The sequence below is a fragment of the Hordeum vulgare genome, chromosome 1H (genome assembly GCF_904849725.1).
Source record: "Hordeum vulgare subsp. vulgare chromosome 1H, MorexV3_pseudomolecules_assembly, whole genome shotgun sequence".
NCBI classification, from domain to species: domain Eukaryota; kingdom Viridiplantae; phylum Streptophyta; class Magnoliopsida; order Poales; family Poaceae; genus Hordeum; species Hordeum vulgare.
The window spans coordinates 155080303-155100283 of NC_058518.1; the positions used below are offsets into that span (position 1 = coordinate 155080303).

General features: G+C 44.2%; 1 protein-coding gene across 1 annotated transcript; it reads left to right on the plus strand.

Moving 5' to 3' along the window:
• The first annotated feature begins 2063 nt into the window (after positions 1-2063).
• On the plus strand, positions 2064-3434 carry LOC123408314. The gene is made up of 2 exons (XM_045101446.1): positions 2064-2919; positions 3312-3434. Exons 1-2 carry the CDS (start codon positions 2480-2482, stop codon positions 3394-3396), a joined length of 525 nt encoding a protein of 174 aa, XP_044957381.1. The 5' UTR covers positions 2064-2479; the 3' UTR covers positions 3397-3434.
• The last annotated feature ends 16547 nt before the right edge of the window (positions 3435-19981 follow it).

The following is a 19981-nucleotide window of genomic DNA, read 5'->3' on the forward strand; positions in this document are numbered from 1 at the left end:
GGCGCCCAAGACGGCTAGGGTGCGGTATTGTGATGGTGTCACTCGGAGGAGCGTCCGTAGTCATGCCCCGAGGATGTAGCCATATCGGTGAACCTCGTTAACAAATCTCGGTGTTGGGCTCGTGTGATTGTCTGGTCCTCGGATGATTGACGGAGTGCCTCGGTTTTATTCTAACAAGTGGTATCATGAGCAAGGTTCAAGGAGGCTGCAAATCGTCGGTCTAGAGGTGAGGAGCGAAAGATTCGTCGGATTGATTGTGCAAAATTCGGTTGGTTGAATCGACAACTGCGGAAGGTTAATGGTGCGGCGTGGTTCTATTCGGTTTCCTGGAAGGTATGAGGCAGCATCTTCGTGCAACAACATATAGCATATTTCCGGTTTCGATGAGATCGGTTCATATGACGGCGGCGTAGCGACCTCGGGCTGGGTCATGGGCGGACATGACACAGGATGGAGCATGGTTGCAGTCGGATATTTTCGGTTGGGTCGGACGGGCAGGGACTGTCTGACGGATCGACACAGATATTGGTCAAAGCAAAAGACGATGGTGATTTCAACAACGGCGACGACATAGGAGCTGATGTTGATGGTGACCGACTTCTGGGGCATGGAAACACGTGGTGCAGGCCTCGGGGCTTGTGCGGCTTCGACAAGACTATGCGTGGGGTTGATTCAAGGCAGTGTACACATGAGAGCTTGAAGTTGACAGGGCGCGGGGTAGCATAGCGAGCTACATAAAGTCATGTTGATGGTGGAGCTGGAGTCTGGTGGAAGACTTCACTCTGTGCTGATAGATGGGCTACGGCGTAAAGACATGGAGAGTCGAAGCCTATTTCAGCGGATAGCGAGAGACACGTAGATCGGACTGGGTACCAGGGGTCTGATGGAGACGTGATACTCGGCACCGGTCGATGATGATCGGTGGTACTCTACAGTGGGTGGTTGAGTGGTGTGGGTTCGTGACCCTTGATACTCGACCAGGACAGCGGAGGTCGACGCGGTAATAGCGGCGAGGCGTGCGGTACGCACGGGGCATGGAGACGGGCCAGGGCTCTGGTGGTCATACATGTGGTGGGACAACTGCGAATTTGACTCGGGATGACTACAAGCAATGGGGAAATTCCTTCAAGTTTCAGACGGGCGGTCAAGGAAGAGCGGTGATGTTGAGTTCAGGTAACTCTTATGTGCGACACCCAATATGAGTTGTTCACTTTCACGCAAGTCAATGATCGGTGTGTAATGCTGTTGGATACTCTGGAAGTTGGGAGCACAACAAGAGTAATGTGGAGCTTAATTTCGTTCGAGCGTTGACTATGGTCAGAAAAAGAAGGAACTACAAGTTGCAGGTGGAGTCACATGGAGCCTTTGGAGTAGCAGCGGTGCTCATGGGATAAGCTCAAGTCCAATGTACATGGAAGTTTGACGCATGGACGAATTTAATGTGGTGGAGAATATTCGCCAAGGTGGAGTTTGTTAGAGTTGTGTCGAATATTGTGTACAAGGTAGGTTATAGTTGGACTTGTAGTTGTATTGTGTTTAGATAGGATATGAAGTCATGTCCAAGCAGGACACTTGTATCTTAGGCCTCTCATATATAGCGGGGCTAGACACACGTATGCCAACATAATAGCACTGGCACGCAGGGGAGCCGCCGGCGTGTGCCGACGCCCAAGACGGCCCGGGTGCGGTATTGTGACGGTGTCACGGGGAGGAGCGCCCATAGTCATGCCCCGGGGATGTAGCCATATCGGTGAACCTCGTTAACAAATCTCGGTGTCGTCCTCGTGTGATTGCGTGGTCCTCGGATGATTGACGGAGTGCCTCGGTTTTATTCTAACACTTGCTGTAAGCCGAACCCTCGTGCATCTACTACCACTAAAAATGGACTAGAAGACAGATTCAAATCATAATCTCATCCATCTAATCATCCCATCAACGGCCTCAAAATCTTCGTTAACGAAAGTGACTCGCCAACGAAACACTCAGCCGGCAACGCACGTCCCCGCTCCCTCAATTAACCGAGTAAAGGCTACGCCAACCGCTTCATCCCCGCTCGCCCCCGGGACCCCCCACCCGCCTGCCTTCGCTGCTCGCTGCCGCCGCCACTCGCCCCCACAGCATCTCTGCCCCAGCCCGCTCGCCCTCGCCTCCCTACTTCTCTCTGGCGGCGCATCTTCAGAATAGGACGATCGGGCCGACGTCGCACCTTCGGGAGAGGATGAGAGAAGAGGGGAGGAGAAAGAGAGGCCTAGAGGCGTGCTTCGACGACTGCGTGGCGTGCAGAATTGGATCGGGGCGCTTCTCCACAACCGCAGCGCGACACCACATGCCCAAAATCAGATAGAGGATCGATCATGCAGTTCCCGTTCCGCCGTCCGCCGGCGTCGCCGGCGCCGTTTCTGTTAGTCCCGGGCAAAACACCGCACGGCTTCAGGAGGACACCTCGACCGCGGAGGATGACAGCGACCTGAGGAACCTGATGCGCTGCTGCAGCCACCTCGTCCAGACCTACTTGGACAAGAAGAGTGTCGTGGCCGCACGTGGGAACCTACACCGCGAGCTCGACGTCGTCGCCCCGCGCTTCGCCGAGGCGGCCGGACGCCATCGGCTCTGCTTCGTGTGGCGGGACGTCGGGACGCCATCGGTTCTGCTTCGCGTAGAGGACACACGCATGGCCGACGGGATACGACGCACGTGCGCCGTGCTCTGCAATGCGGCAGGCCTGCTGAGGGTAGCGTCGGAGGGGGAAGGGGGAGGAGACGGAGCGATGGGTTGTCAGCTGCGGCACATGTCTGATGCGTGCATGGCGGTGTTTGAGGCGTTGATGCTCGCGCATGCCCTTGAGTGCTACTTCGAGCTCGCCGTCGCGCCAAGAACCTTCAGTCATGAGGCCACCGTGCCGGAGGTCTTCCATCTCAGGTTTGTTTTGTTTACCGTATTCCCACAATGATTTGCTGCTTCAACTTTTATTCCAATACCCCTCAAATTGATTTAAGCAAGAGTATGTCCCGAATCACCTTTTTAGCTACTGAAGATTTTTGCCATCTGCCCATGGTTCTGAACTTCATTTGTGATTTTTCAGTGATGCACATCTTTACTGTCATGTTTATAGTCGGACTATTGCCATCTACCCGTGGTTCTAAACTTCATTTCTGATTTTTCAATGACGCACATCTTTACTGTCATGTTTATAGTCATCAAGTACTCCTTAATTTTAAGATGATATTAACATTTGTATTCCTGAATACATGGTGTTGTCAAGAATTTTACCATGCCCACTTCTTTCCCACTGAGGTAGTTGCCGCCTGCAGCCATGCAGAAGTGTCATCACCTGCATCTCCTCTTTGTGTTCCCGTCTCTCCATGCCGCACGAGGATGCAGTCACCACATCTATGAGTATGTAATTCATCAATTGATAGCTTTTCTCCTTGTTGTGACTTGGATCTTTCTACCTTCTTCAATTTCAATTTGAATGGCAGTGTTTGATTGAATGTCAAATAAAAATCAACTTTATCTTCACCGATTAATGGATGTGGAATCTGAAATATATTCTGAATATTCTGATTATTACTTGCAAGTTATATTCTAACACACTGCCTTTGGCAAGGTTGTCAGAATCGCGATTCTAAATCGGATCGGAGCTCCACTAGTAGGATCGTGAATCGTAGCTTCATAACTATCGGGATGATAGAAACTTAGATCCTATGAGGAAAATTGTAAAATCAGAGAGGTTAGTTTGAATCGTAAAGTCATAAGATTCTAAGACTTGAGTACTCCTATGTTAATTTTCCGTCTCTCGATTTTTAAACATGAAAGTACACCAACATGTAGGTGACTGCCTTTGCCTAAAGTTTCATAAAGGAAAGGAGGAAGTATACTATTTGGTAGCTATTTCCTAGAAGCAAAGTCAGCTGAGATTATGTATAGCTTGACAATGCATCAGAACTCTGGGATGCCTATGAAAATTATGCTCTAGCAGTATTATTGAAAACTATCATATTATGGTGAGGACATGGAAAATGAATTTGGGTTTTGTAGTCATCCTATGTCTTTAATCCGGTCTTCCTATTTTCTCTGATGTTTGCCTCTTTATCTTTACAGAATATTTATTCCACGAGAGTACGAAATACACATCTAATTGATAGATATGGTGGTGGTTCTTCATATTGTTGCCTTGCCTTAATTTTTATAAAGGGGAACTATAGAGAACGGACGTTTGGCTCGCGGGAGCCATGAAGGCCGAAATTTTTGAAAAATCTAAAATTTGAAAATTTTAGTTCAAAAATATCTGGAAAAAATATAGAACTAAACAAGGTTGTGATCCGTGTGCGTGTCAAATTTCAGGTCAAAATACTTTGAAATGCGAACTGTACAAAAAAGACAAATTCATGGTCTCAAATGATGAATAGTAACATGTGTTAAAAAGTTCCAGATTTGTCTTTTTTGTACAACCCTCATTTCAACGTATTTTGTTCTGAAAATTTACACACTTGTGTATTATACCTTCATCTATCTATGTATTTTTTTAGAATTTTTTGAAATATTAAAATATGATTTTTCACGAAATTTGGAGTTTGAATTTAAAGGCCTCGAGGGAGCTCGGGAGCTTCCTTTGATCATGTATTTCATTTACCCATGTTTTTACTACATTAGTAAGTCTTTCCATCATGAACAATAGGATACTGAGCTTGAACTTGTGGCACTATCATGAGGTAGGAGAAACCCACCACCCTGTTACCATTTCCCAGGAAGGAACGTTACTTCATAGTCGCTACGCTTTAGTAGATGGGGTTTTGTTGTGAGATTCATGAGCGCTGTGAGGTTAAGTAATTCAAGACCTGCATGATCATCAAGACTTCAAGGACTCAATATACCTTTGGATGGATTAGTTTGCATCTAGCAGCCTAATATCTATCATGATTATGCCCGGGAATGCTGGTATCTACTTGTGATCATCCCGACGGAATGCAACCCAGACACAAAGAGGTGGATGGATACTTCAAGGACAAAAAGCTTACGTGTGCATCCACAAGTCATTATGGGCTCTGGCTTGGATGACCATAGTTGTGACTCTGGTTGATTAGATTGCTAGGAGATGTAGAAGAATAGTGGGATTTGATAGGCACTGACTTTGTGCCGGATGATCACTTTGGAAGGCCATGTTTCGACCGTCCCGTTCTCAAACACCAGGAAGTGCAAGGACATAACAGGAGGGATTGAATCTTTCAGGTAAAGTGTACAAGACTCTTCAAAGTAACAATCTAATTGATTAGTCGTGTGCCCGATTACACACATCATGAGCACCGGAGAAGATATTATCATCCAGTCTTAACAACATTTATTATAATGAGTGGGTTTATTAAATAATTCTAGGACATGAGAATCGGTTGGCGGAACCATCTCATTTAACAACCAACTTTGTAGTAAAATGTGCATCTACCTCTTTGTTGTAGGAGAAAATCTGTTTTTTTCAAAAAACATATAAACTTAGAGCCCCACCAGCCATATATGCATATAATATAGAGGATGATTTTACCAGTTCTCTCTTGTGACTTGTCGGCATATTCAAAATGGTAACCTACACAGCTGCAACGTCTCATGTTGTAGAGTATTATTCCAACCAGGAGTGAGGACACATTCTATGCTCAGTGATATGCCCGTGAAGTCGGATGGACTCGCTATCTTCTACGTCTTCCGGAGTAATTTATCTCATGAGTTGGCCTTCAACCGAATTTATTGTAATAAAGATTCTATATGATATTTCAAAGTAATAAAGCAAGTTTCGTTGAACTTTGATATTTTCATTGATGTACTGTGTGTACCAACATGATCTTAGGATGGTACAAATACGCACAGAATTCACCATTTCGAGTCGGGTTGCTACACATAGAATTAGAAAGAAGTTCACGAAATTTGAAAAACAAAATCATCATTTTTGAAACAAACTTCACAAATTTGAAAAAGAACATTCATTTAGCAAAATAGAAAGAATAGAGAAAAGAAAAAAACCAAACAAAACTATTCTAGAAAAACAATAAAGGAACATGGAAAAAAAGGAAAAAGGAAAGAAGAAAGAAAAAAAAGGAAAAAGATGTAACAAAATGCAACAAGTGAGGTGGTTTCGATGGTTAGTGTAGCATACAAGTAATAGGAGATCCCCGGTTTGAGTCACAACACACATGCAATGTTTTGCATTTTGGAAACAGAAAAAAGAGGATGGGCCAACCTAGCGCGGATGAGGGCATGTGCGCTTGTTTACAGTTTCCACTATAACCAGCGCTTGAAGTGCCAAATAGGAAACAACATTGAACAACATGAAGGGACATGTAAAATACTTTATGAAACATATGAAATTAGGCAAACATGTTGTATACCTACACCACTGTGACTCCTATCCCTGCACGCCCATTGCACTTGGATACTTCCATAAACAACTATGTAAGAGGTACCATGGGTATCATGGAAAGGGGCCTCTCCCTCTCCCTAGTTTAAGCTACACCACACACAGGATTTGTGGAGCTTAACACCAGATTCACCAACATCATCAGAACTCATCGAGTCTCGATAACTCATGGAGTACTTCCCTCTATATTATAATTCTCAGTATTATTCACATATATAAGAAAAGAGAAAGGCATGAAGTATGCATTTTACCAACAATGTGGGCCTAAACTTGGGTATATCATGTGTCTTTGAGTTATGTGTCCACGACCTCGTGGGTTCCTCGCATGATGTCCCGTCGACTACAGATTACACGTACTCCCTTTAGTATCATTGTTTGGATTGACATACAATTTATGGACACCATTGATCTTATTTTTATGGATATAGAATGTAATCCTTCATGTCCCACTCTATCATGAAGATTGTCCCTGGTTTGGGACTGTTATTCACATGAAAGAAGGGAATATGGAATTTCAATTCCCAATGAGAAAATGCATGAAACACTTCCCTAGGAATAAAATTGAATTAACATTCTATAATGAGGGGAAGTTAATTTTTGGGAAGTACTTATGAGGAAATTTTGAAATATCAAAATTAGCAATGCCTAGGTAAAATACACTAAAGAGAAAACATTTGTAGAAGGCACCCCACAATTATCATTTAATTTGCCCTTGCATGTGTCATTTTGCCATGTTACTGTAGCAATAAAGTTTGTATGTTTTGATTTCATGAATTTATAAGAATTAATTTTAGCATCACCAATTTTCATTTAGTTGTTGAATTGTTGTGTTGTGCTAAAATTTTACTTTCTCTCTCACGAGTAAAATTGGCCATACTTGTTAGAGCTTACTAAATTAGAAATTTAACACATTGATACATGTGTAAGTATTCTTGTATGTGGTAATATTTTAGAATTATTGGAGTTACGTAAGTCCATCTCTTAATTATGTACTTAGATGTTGCTCCGTTTTAATAGACTCCCACTTATCTTGCTTTTAATTATGTATACATACCTTTTGTTGTTCTTATAGGGGTGTGCGAATTCAAAAATGTTTAGATATAATGTACACAATGAATTATTATATCATCGTGATTTTATCACAACAAGAATTGCCTTGGATATTTATATTATGGACTAACCAGCACACAAAGTTTCTTGAAGTTTTGTCTATGCAAAGTTTTTAAGACCCAATGAGGCACTGATATGAGAGAAAATTGGAGATAAGGATCCGAGTAGGGGAAAAATTCCCGTCAAAATAAGGAGGCATTTTCTTGCATCCAACCATGAACTTGGTGGGTTCGTAATGCTAGTCACTCCATGTACAATCCTCTTTAACGGCTCTCGTTTATTGACTATATTGACAAGTCAGGGGACAACCTCGCGACGAGGGTACCAAGACAGTTGACATTGGTAAGGACTTAGATACGAGCAATACATGGGGAATATGCAATAGTGGATTCATAGATGGAAGGACATATAAGGGGTTGTTGGCTTGTGTGTGGGGTGGGCTTGCCATCGTCGGAGAACAACATGAGCTGTTTGTGGGGTCAAGTGGCGGGGTAAAGCAGCGTCTTGGCCAACGATTTACCATAGGGTGGGGAAGAGAGGCATTGCCGACCATGGGATACGAGACAAGGTGGTCAAGACGATGCTGGTTTGGGCGGCTAGACGAAGAGGACATGATATTGAAGAAATAGTGCAACCATTGGATTGATATCCAATGACTAGGGATAATAGATTCATTTGTTGACTATGTTGACAATGCCTTACATAGGCTTCAACCTCGTCGGTCCAAAATGCCAGCTTAAAAATCAGTGGCACACCTATAGCCATTTACTTTTTAGAATTTACAAACCATTTAGAAGGGAACCAACACAAAAAAGACTAAAAGTTCTAACAAGGCCCAAATCGATCCCTCCTCTTGAAAGATTTGCACATGGACTAGCCAAAAAAGAGTTTGGGCTGGGTTGGGCATTTTTGTGAGAAATAAAACCTGGGTTGGGCATGTTGTAAGAAAAAAAACCTACGCTAAGTGGGCACAATCTAGTTGGTGCTTCTTCAATCTATTTTTTATACCTTCTTCGTCTGAGATAACAATTTAGGAAACTTGTTGGGTCATATTGATAGGGGGAGATATGTTTTCCAATAAAGACATGGAGAGATGTTTGTTGGAGTATCAACAATACTTCACGGGTCAATGATACCATGTATTAAACTGCTTAGACTCCACTATAGCTAGCCCTGCGAATGTGTGGGCAAGCTAAATATTTGGCGGACGAATCCTCCGCCCGCGACGCCCCAACAATTTGGTAGAAAATGAACTGGAGGGAGTAAGGTGGGCTGGACCTATCAAATAATTTGGTCCTAACCAAACATGCAACACAGACTAGTCAACCACCAATATTTTGGAAGGGCAACGCATGGCTACCATCCAAATAGCCCCTTTGTTCAGCTAGGGGCTGAAAATAGCAACCTTCCTCTAGCTATTAAAGACAAGAGACACACAGATTTATATAAATTCAGGTCACATTGTGGTGTAATAACATACTCATGTTCTTGGTTGGTTAATATGTGTAGTATGGTTAGGTTTACATATGCTTGGGGGGGCTTGGGGCATGCTCGTGGGAGCTTTGGCAATGCTTGGGGCTCAATATGTGGCTAGTCCTATCAACCCAAGCATTCTTTTTTCCTACTCTTCGAGTGATGTGTTTCTTTAGATATGAGTGGAGTTCTCCTTGGATGCTCATGGTCCTCCCCTTATGTTTCTGGGGCACCACATTTGCCATTTCTATTAGTGCGAATGCAAACAAAATATATAGGCTAGAACCCACATGACAACTTTAACTATGCCAGTCAGTGCAAGGTGACACGCCTCAAATGTATCTATGATACGTCTCCAACGTATCTATAATTTTTGATTGTTCCATGTTGTTATATTACCATTCTAGGATGTTCTGCAATCACTTTATAGCAGCTTTATATAATTTTTTGGGACTAACCTAATGACATAGTGCCTAGTGCCACTTGCTATTTTTTGCTTGTTTTTTTACTTCGCAGAAAATCAATATCAAACGGAGTCCAAATGTCACAAAACTATTTGGAGATTTATTTTGTGCCTAGAAGACATCCAGAGGACCAAGGAAGCCAACCAAAGGAGGCCCAAGCTGTCCACTAGGCTCCAGGGAGCGCCCGCCCCCTGGCGTGGCCACGTACCTAGTGGGCACCTCGTTGCCCATCTTGGTGTGATTCCAACGCCAAAAAATCGTATAAATAGAGAAACCTCCAGAAATAACCCTAGATGAGAAGTTCCGCCGTGGCAAGCCTTTATATCCATGAAAAACCAATCGGGAGCCCATTTCGGTAGCCTGCCAGAGGGGAAATCATCTCAGGTGGCCATCTTCATCATCCTGGCAGAGGCCACGACGAGGAGGGAGTTGTCCACCCTCAGGGCTGATGGTTTGTACCAGTAGATATGTGTTTAATCTCTCTCTCCCGTGTTCTTGCGATGTCACGATCTAGATATACCACGGGCCTTGTTAATATAGTTGGATCATATGGTGTTTGTCCCATGCTATTGTTTTGATGAATTGAGTCCTTCACTTTAATATCTCGTTATGTTGGACTGAATATTTAGATATGAGAGCACATGATGTATGTCTTGCATGCGGATACCTATGTGGCATTGGGGTATTCAAGTGCTCCACTTCATATATGTTTTGGTACTCAACTCGTAGATTCCCTATGTGACATTGGGGTAATCTATGCATGGGTGTTGATGCATGTTTTCGTACTATGTTCTCTGATAGAAATCTTGGGGTGCTCCTTGAAGTTCTTTGTGTTGGATTAAATATGAAGAATCTGAAATTGTTTGATGCATGTCATATAATTAGCCCACGGATACTTGAGGTGACATTGGAGCATCTAGGTGACATTAGGGTTGATTGATATATATCAATGGTATTATTTTAGTACGAACTCTTGAATAGATTGATCGGAAAAGATAACTTGTTATTCTACTATGAACTCTTGGAAAGATTGATCGAAAAGAATAAATTTGAGGTGGTTTCATACCCTACAATCAACTTCTTCTTTAGTTCTCTACAAGATAGGAACTTTGGACTAATTCTTTATTGCACGTTGAGGGATTGCCATATGATCTAACTATGTTAGAATTGCTGAGAGATTGCACTAGCAAACGTACAAACCCTAGGCCTCATTTTGAAGAATTGTAATACAGTTTATGATCACTTTTGTTACTTATTACCTTTTTGTTTTTTGTTGTTACTATTACAAAACAAGTATCTACTATCATTACTACACTTGTAGCACCATATCTTTGCCGAACTAGTGCACCTATACAATTTACCATTGTATTTTGTGTGTTGGGGACATGGGAGACTTTTTATTATTTGGTTGCAGGCTTGTTTGAGAGAAACCATCTTCATCCTATGCCTCCCACAGATTGATAAACCTTAGGTCATCCAGTCACACTCTGTTTTCACACCACTTTGTCTCTGTTGACTCTCTTTCCAAATTTGGTATAAATTAAAACTTTTTTAAGTGAATGCCACAAGTGCATTGATTGTCATTGTTGAATGTGTGTTTGCAAGTAGATCTCTTAAAAATCAATTTCCAAAATAATATTTCCAAAAAATTCCCTTTTAGTTATTTTGATAAATCAAAACCTTGCTTTGGGGTTTGCACTACAAGTCCCTGAATTTAAGGGAGTGCCTTCACCCAAAGATTGTATTCTGATTCTAATATTAATATAACTCTTCAAAACCATGAAATGATTATTATTAAAGTCATTTTCCTATTTTATTTAATTGTCCTTTTCTAAGGCCAGAAAAGGTATTTCTCGTTGGAAAATTATTTTTCCACCTTAGAAAAATATGAGAAAACTTGGGAATACTCAGAGGACATATATTTTCCATACGTAAGAGTTTCAACCCCTATTCCTATTCAAAATATTTGAGCAAACCTTTGGAAACCAATTCTGTCTGTTTTGATCTTTTGAAATATTTCCAAAGGAAATATTCTCAATAAATTCCTAGAAAATTCTAGCATGTCCCACATGCTATATTTGGTGATCATGCCAAGTTTCATCTCCATCCAAGGTGATTTAATACACCAAATAATTCAGAAACCCTCCTTGTCCAGATTCAAGTTGGAGCAACTCTACATTGTAAACTGTAGTTTGTCCATTTGGTCTCAAACTTTGCAGGAGTGCTCAATACCCCCAAAAAAGAAGATCATGCCAAGATTTGGATTTGTGGGGATTGATTTGCTCACATCTCCTCTCAAGAGTGCAGATCTACCCATTTGTAGGTATTTTCAAGTTTACATTGTCAAACTTACCGAATGGGGCTCAAATTTGGTAGAGCCTCCTAATTATGCCTAAAACCAAATCCTGTTAACTGTCAATACATTTGGAGGAGTCTAACTTCCCCAAACATGCATCAAACACCTTTTGCCACCAAACTTACTCCCTTCCCTCCAAACTCTTGTCACAGATGTCATGTGTCACTCCTCAACTGCAGACAAGAGACCCAACATTACTTTAATGAGAGGGAGCCAAAATCTCCATTTTAGCTCCTGAACCAAGGCTCGCAAAACCGCTTTTGCTCTCTCCCCTTGGCCAGCTTACTTCTTCTCGGTTCCTAGAACCCGAGGGGCATCTAACCCATCTCCCACACATGCAAGACGCAGCCACGACGCGCTACAGGGCGCACCCAAGCCCCAGGGGACCAGCTCCAGCCGGCTCTCGCCTCCACCTGTTGCCCCTCTTCGACGACACCAACGAACGCATCCAGGGCAGCGTCGGGCCCCTCTTTCCCCCTCTCCTCTGCCCCTGGTGACGCGTGCCCGCGCGCGGCCGAAGCAGCCAGAAGGACCCCGCCACCTCGACGCGCCAAGGATCCGCCCCACTCTTCGTGAAGATGTAGCACTGTCCTAAACCACGTCCCCAAACCACAATTTCACGCTAGAGCTCTCTCTCCCTCTCTTGCCGGTGCAGCAAAACCACCAGCGCACCACCACTTGGTGACTCGTCGCCAGCCTATAAATAGGCCAGCCCCGACTCTCCCAGCACCCCACATCCCTCCCTCCTACCGCCAATCGACCACCTCAGTACCTCATTCGAGCTAAGAGAGCCCCGGTACTTGATATCGAACGAGGCGCTGCCGTGTCGCGGCTCCGTCGATCTCGGGCTACAGGCACGCTCCAGAGCCCCATTCACCCCCCTGTGACCGCAAGAGCCTCCTGAGCCTTCTCCACTCCCCCGCCCTTCTCCTTGCTCGTAGCATCGATTTCGAGACCTTCCCGAAGGGTCTCCGCCACGGCTCCATCGACGCCGGAGACTCAGGCCACCTCCGTCGTCCCTTTGACCGTCATCTGGTAGGCGGAGGAGCCACGAGTCCGTTTCCATACTCACCTGACCTCGAGAGCCCCGAAGCTACCACCGGTGAGCTCTCACTGTCCAGAGGTGGAACTGGACCCCGACAGTGGGACCTCACCTGTCGACGGCCGTCAAGTCTCTCTCTCTCCTCGCAGTCACTGGCCATAGGGCCCCACGCGTGAGGTTTAAACCTGACGGCGTGCGCGCGAGGGATGGTTGGTTGGCTGGCTGGCCAGTTGGCCAGCTGGGCCAGGTGAGCCACTGGCCGAGCCACGCTAGTGAGCTGGACTTTCTCTTTTTATTTTTAATCCTGATTTTAAAATAAATCCACATCATTAAATATTTATCCAAACTTAAATATTTTTCCACCATAATTCTTGTAAAATTGTGTAGTATTTAATACTGTTGTTTATCAAAAAAATTATGAAAACTTTTATGCATAGGATTATTTTAAAACCTAGTTTAAGTATTTTTAACTTGTGCTAAAAGACTTCAGAAATACTTTTTCAGTCCAAATCGAGAAATAAACATTTTCATAAATAACAATAGGATTTTACATAGTAGGTTAACATTTTGATTAGTGTTTTTACTCTGTTGTTGGTTTTGGTCCTTATTATTATTATTACTATTATGATGATAAATCACGCATTTGATGAAGCCCCGGATACTTAGCTGATCAAGGCAAGCAGCAATTTGACCATGTGTGAGAAAATATTTTTATGCATGCCATGTTGAATACTTTAATCCAATGCATATGATCATGATTAATCGGTACACCCTCGATATGGTGTTACCGATGGATCCTCTGGAGCACTTGTATTTGAGCATGACCTTACCATCTATGAGGGTCACGTTGATGAAAAGTGGACAAGTAGATAGTAGTGCTACACATGGGATGACCATCTGCATGAAAGTGATTACAAAGGTTTTTCGAAAACCCCATCGGGTGCCACTAATTCCCAAGGGTTATGGCGTTGAGCTGGATGACCACTTGAGAAAGAAGTGGTGTACCGGAAAGGTTTTGCGTGAGTGGTTTTGGAAATGGGATTAGATTTAAGATTTGCTGACCATCCCAACCTTACATGCGTGATCATGATACTGTTGGAATTATGCCCTAGAGGCAATAATAAATGTATAGTTATTATTATAATTCCTGTATCAAGATAATAGTTTATTATCCATGCTAGAATTGTATTGAATGAAGACTCATTTACATGTGTGGATACATAGACAAAACACCGTCCCTAGCATGCCTCTAGTTGGCTAGCCAGTTGATCGATGATAGTCAGTGTCTTCTGATTATGAACAAGGTGTTGTTGCTTGATAACTGGATCACGTCATTGGGAGAATCACGTGATGGACTAGACCCAAACTAATAGACGTAGCATGTTGATCGTGTCATTTTGTTGCTACTGTTTTCTGCGTGTCAAGTATTTATTCCTATGACCATGAGATCATATAACTCACTGACACCGGAGGAATGCTTTGTGTGTATCAAACGTCGCAACGTAACTGGGTGACTATAAAGATGCTCTACAGGTATCTCCGAAGGTGTTAGTTGAGTTAGTATGGATCAAGACTGGGATTTGTCACTCCGTGTGACGGAGAGGTATCTCGGGGCCCACTCGGTAATACAACATCACACACAAGCCTTGCAAGCAATGTAACTTAGTGTAAGTTGCGGGATCTTGTATTACGGAACGAGTAAAGAGACTTGCCGGTAAACGAGATTGAAATAGGTATGCGGATACTGACGATCGAATCTCGGGCAAGTAACATACCGAAGGACAAAGGGAATGACATACGGGATTATAAGAATCCTTGGCACTGAGGTTCAAACGATAAGATCTTCGTAGAATATGTAGGATCCAATATGGGCATCCAAGTCCCGCTATTGGATATTGACCGAGGAGTCTCTCGGGTCATGTCTACATAGTTCTCGAACCCGCAGGGTCTGCACACTTAAGGTTCGACGTTGTTTTATGCGTATTTGAGTTATATGGTTGGTTACCGAATGTTGTTCGGAATCCCGGATGAGATCATGGACGTCACGAGGGTTTCCGGAATGGTCCGGAAACGAAGATTGATATATAGGATGACCTCATTTGATTACCAGAAGGTTTTCGGAGTTACCGGGAATGTACCGGGAATGACGAATGGGTTCCGAGAGTTCACCGGGGGGGGGGGGGGGGGCAACCCACCCCGGGGAAGCCCATAGGCTTTGGGGAGACACACCAGCCCTTAGTGGGCTGGTGGGACAGCTCCAAAGGGGCCTATGCCCCAAGAGAAGGAAATCAAAGGAAAAGAAAAAAAAAGAGGGAAGAAGTGGGAAGGGAGGGGGACTCCTCCCACCAAACCAAGTCCAACTCGGTTTGGGGGGGGGAGTCCTCCCCCCCTTGGCTCGGCCGACCCCTTGGGAGTCCCTTGGACCCCAAGGCAAGGTCCCCCTCCCTCCTCCTATATATATGGGGCTTTTAGGGCAGATTTGAGACGACTTTCTCACGGCTGCCCGACCACATACCTCCATAGTTTTTCCTCTAGATCGCGTTTCTGCGGAGCTCGGGCGGAGCCCTGCTGAGACGAGATCATCACCAACCTCCGGAGCACCGTCACGCTGCCGGAGAACTCTTCTACCTCTCCGTCTCTCTTGTTGGATCAAGAAGGCCGAGATCATCGTCGAGCTGTACGTGTGCTGAACGCGGAGGTGCCGTCCGTTCGGTACTAAGATCGTGGGACTGATCACGGGATTGTTCGCGGGGCGGATCGAGGGACGTGAGGACGTTCCACTACATCAACCGCGTTCTCTAACGCTTCTGCTGTACGATCTACAAGGGTACGTAGATCACTCATCCCCTCTCGTAGATGGACATCACCATGATAGGTCTTCGTGCGCGTAGGAAAATTTCTGTTTCCCATGCGACGTTCCCCAACAGTGGCATCATGAGCTAGGTTCATGCGTAGATGTCTTCTCGAGTAGAACACAAAAGGTTTTGTGGGCGGTGATGTGCGTTTTGCTGCCCTCCTTAGTCTTTTCTTGATTCCGCGATATTGTTGGATTGAAGCGGCTTGGACCGACATTACTCGTACGCTTACGAGAGACTGGTTTCATCGTTACGAGTAACCCCCCTTTGCTCAAAGATGACTGGCAAGTGACGGTTTCTCCAACTTTAGTTGAATCGGATTTGACCGAGGAGGTCCTTGGATGAGGTTAAATAGCAACTCATAGATCTCCGTTGTGGTGTTTGCGTAAGTAAGATGCGATCCTACTAGATACCCTTGGTCACCACGTAAAACATGCAACAACAAAATTAGAGGACGTCTAACTTGTTTTTGCAGGGTATGATTGTGATGTGATATGGCCAATGATGTGATGTGATATATTGGATGTATGAGATGATCATGTTGTAATAGAAATATCGACTTGCACGTCGATGGTACGGCAACCGGCAGGGGCCATAGGGTTGTCCTTATACTAACGTTTGTGCTTGCAGATGCGTTTACTATTTTGCTAGGATGTAGCTTTAGTAGTAATAGCATAAGTAGCACGACAACCCCGATGGCAACACGTTGATGGATCATCATGGTGTGGCGCCGGTGACAAGAAGATCGTGCCGGTGCTTTGGTGATGGAGATCAAGAAGCACGTGATGATGGCCATATCATGTCACTTATGAATTGCATGTGATGTTAATCCTTTTATGCACCTTATTTTGGTTAGAACGAAGGTAGCATTATGAGGTGATCTCTCACTGAAATTTCAAGACGAAATTGTGTTCTCCCCGACTGTGCACCGTTGCTACAGTTCGTCGTTTCGAGACACCACGTGATGATCGGGTGTGATAGACTCAACGTTCACATACAACGGGTGCAAAACAGTTGCGCACGCGGAACACTCGGGTTAAGCTTGACGAGCCTAGCATGTGCAGACATGGCCTCGGAACACATGAGACCGAAAGGTCGATCATGAATCATATAGTTGATATGATTAGCATAGGGATGCTTACCACTGAAACTACTCTCGACTCACGTGATGATCGGACTTGGGATAGTGTAAGTGGATCATGAACCACTCAAATGACTAGAGAGATGTACTTTTTGAGTGGGAGTTTAGCATATAATTTGATTAAGTTGAACTCTAATTATCTTGAACATAGTCTAAGTCCACTTTGAATATATTTGTGTTGTAGATCATGGCTCACGCAAGTGTCATCCTGAATTTTAATACGTTCCTAGAGAAAGCTAAGTTGAAAGATGATGGAAGCAACTTTGTAGACTGGGCTCGTAATCTTAAGCTAATCTTACAAGCTGGAAAGAAGGATTATGTCCTTAATGCTGCGCTAGGAGATGAACCACCCGCTACGGCTGATCAGGATGTTAAGAACGCTTGGTTAGCGCGTAAGGAGGACTACTCAATAGTTCAATGTGCAGTCTTGTATGGCTTAGAACCGGGACTTCAACGTCGCTTTGAGCGTCATGGAGCATTTGAGATGTTCCAGGAGTTGAAGTTTATCTTTCAGAAGAACGCCCGGATCGAGAGGTATGAGACCTCCGATAAATTCTATGCTTGCAAGATGGAGGAAAACTCGTCTGTCAGTGAACATGTGCTCAAAATGTCTGGGTACTCAAACCGTCTAGCTGAACTAGGGATTGAACTCCCGCAAGAAGCTATCACTGACAGAATCCTTCAATCACTGCCGCCAAGCTATAAAGGCTTTGTGTTGAACTACAACATGCAAGGGATGAACAAGTCTCCCGGCGAGTTGTTTGCGATGCTGAAAGTCGCAGAGTCTGAACTCCGTAAAGAGCATCAAGTGTTGATGGTGAGCAAGACCACTAGTTTCAAGAGAAACGGCAAAGGCAAGAAGGGCAATTCGAAGAAGAGCGGCAAGCCTGTTGCCAATCCGCCGAAGAAACCCAAGGCTGGACCTAAGCCTGAAACAGAGTGCTTCTATTGCAAGGGTATGGGTCACTGGAAGCGCAATTGCCCCAAGTATCTGGCAGATAAGAAGGCGGGCAAAGAAAAATCAGGTATATTTGATATACATGTTATTGATGTGTACTTAACCGGCTCTCGTAGTAGTGCCTGGGTATTCGATACCGGTTCTGTTGCTCACATTTGCAACTCGAAGCAGGAACTGCGGAATAGACGAAGGCTGGCGAAAGACGAAGTGATGATGCGCGTAGGAAACGGTTCCAAGGTTGATGCAATCGCCGTCGGCACAGTGTCACTTCAACTACCATCGGGATTAGTGATGAACTTAAATCATTGTTATTTAGTGCCTACGTTGAGCATGAACATTATATCTGGATCTTGTTTATTGCGAGACGGTTACTCTTTTAAGTCTGAGAATAATGGTTGTTCTATTTCTGTGAGTAACATCTTTTATGGTCATGCACCGAATGTGAGAGGATTGTTCATATTGAATCTCGATAGCGATACACATATACATAACATTGAGACCAAAAGAGTTAGAGTAAACAATGATAGCGCCATATTTTTGTGGCACTGCTGCTTGGGTCATATTGGTGTAAAGCGCATGAAGAAACTCCATGCTGATGGACTTTTGGAGTCACTTGACTTTGATTCACTTGACACGTGCGAACCATGCCTCATGGGCAAGATGACTAAGACTCCGTTCTCCGGAACAATGGAGCGTGCTAGTGACTTGTTGGAAATCATACATACCGATGTGTGTGGTCCAATGAGCGTGGAGGCACGCGGCGGATATCGTTATTTTCTCACCTTCACTGATGATTTAAGTAGATATGGTTATGTCTACTTGATGAAGCACAAGTCTGAAACATTTGAAAAGTTCAAGCAATTTCAGAGTGAAGTGGAAAATCATCGTAACAAGAAGATCAAGTTCCTACGGTCTGATCGTGGGGGTGAATATCTGAGTTTCGAGTTTGGTACTCACTTAAGACAATGTGGAATTGTTTCGCAGTTAACACCGCCTGGAACACCACAGCGTAATAGTGTGTCCGAACGTCGTAATCGTACTTTGTTAGAGATGGTGCGATCTATGATGTCTCTTACTGATTTGCCGTTATCATTTTGGGGTTATGCATTAGAAACAGCTGCATTCACTTTAAATAGGGCACCATCAAAATCCGTTGAGACGACACCATACGAACTGTGGTATGGCAAAAGGCCAAAGTTGTCGTTTCTTAAAGTTTGGGGATGTGATGCTTATGTCAAAAAGCTTCAGCCTGAAAAGCTGGAACCCAAAGCGGAAAAGTGCGTCTTCATAGGTTACCCAAAAGAGACAGTTGGGTACACCTTCTATCTCAAATCCGAGGGCAAAGTGTTTGTTGCTAAGAACGGAACTTTTCTCGAGAAGGAGTTTCTCTCGAGAGAATTGAGTGGGAGGAAGATAGAACTTGACGAGGTTGTCGAACCTCTCATCCCTCTGGATGGTGGCGCAGGGCAAGGGGAAACCTCTGTCATTGCGACGCCGGTTGAGGAGGAAGTTAATGATGATGATCATGAAACTCCAGTTCAAGTTTCTGTTGAACCACGCTGGTCGACGAGATCACGCGCTGCTCCAGAGTGGTACGGTAATCCCGTCTTATCAATCATGTTGTTAGACAACAATGAACCTGCAAATTATGAAGAAGCAATGGTGGGCCCAGATTCCAACAAATGGCTAGAAGCCATGAAATCCGAGATAGGATCCATGTATGAGAACAAAGTGTGGACTTTGGAGATACTACCTGAAGGCCGCAAGGCTATTCAGAACAAATGGATCTTTAAGAAGAAGACGGACGCTGACGGTAATGTGACCGTTTATAAAGCTCGACTTGTGGCAAAGGGTTTTTCACAAGTTCCAGGAGTTGACTACGATGAGACCTTCTCACCCGTAGCGATGCTTAAGTCCGTCAGAATCATGTTAGCAATAGCTGCATTCTTCGATTATGAAATCTGGCAGATGGATGTCAAAACGGCGTTCCTTAACGGTTTCCTTAAGGAAGAGTTGTATATGATGCAACCCGAAGTTTTTGTCGATCCTAAAAATGCTGACAAGGTGTGCAAACTCCAGCGATCCATTTATGGACTGGTGCAAGCATCTCGGAGTTGGAACAAACGCTTTGATGAGGTGATCAAAGCATTTGGGTTTATACAAGTGGTTGAAGAATCTT

What these genes read in the sequence shown, in the direction of transcription:
- LOC123408314 (XM_045101446.1), top strand. Translation starts at nt 2,480, where the DNA reads ATGCGCTGCTGCAGCCACCTCGTCCAGACCTACTTGGACAAGAAGAGT. An exon ending in CCGGAGGTCTTCCATCTCAG is followed by an intron (nt 2,920 to 3,311) that starts GTTTGTTTTGTT and finishes TGCCGCCTGCAG; the next exon opens with CCATGCAGAAGTGTCATCAC.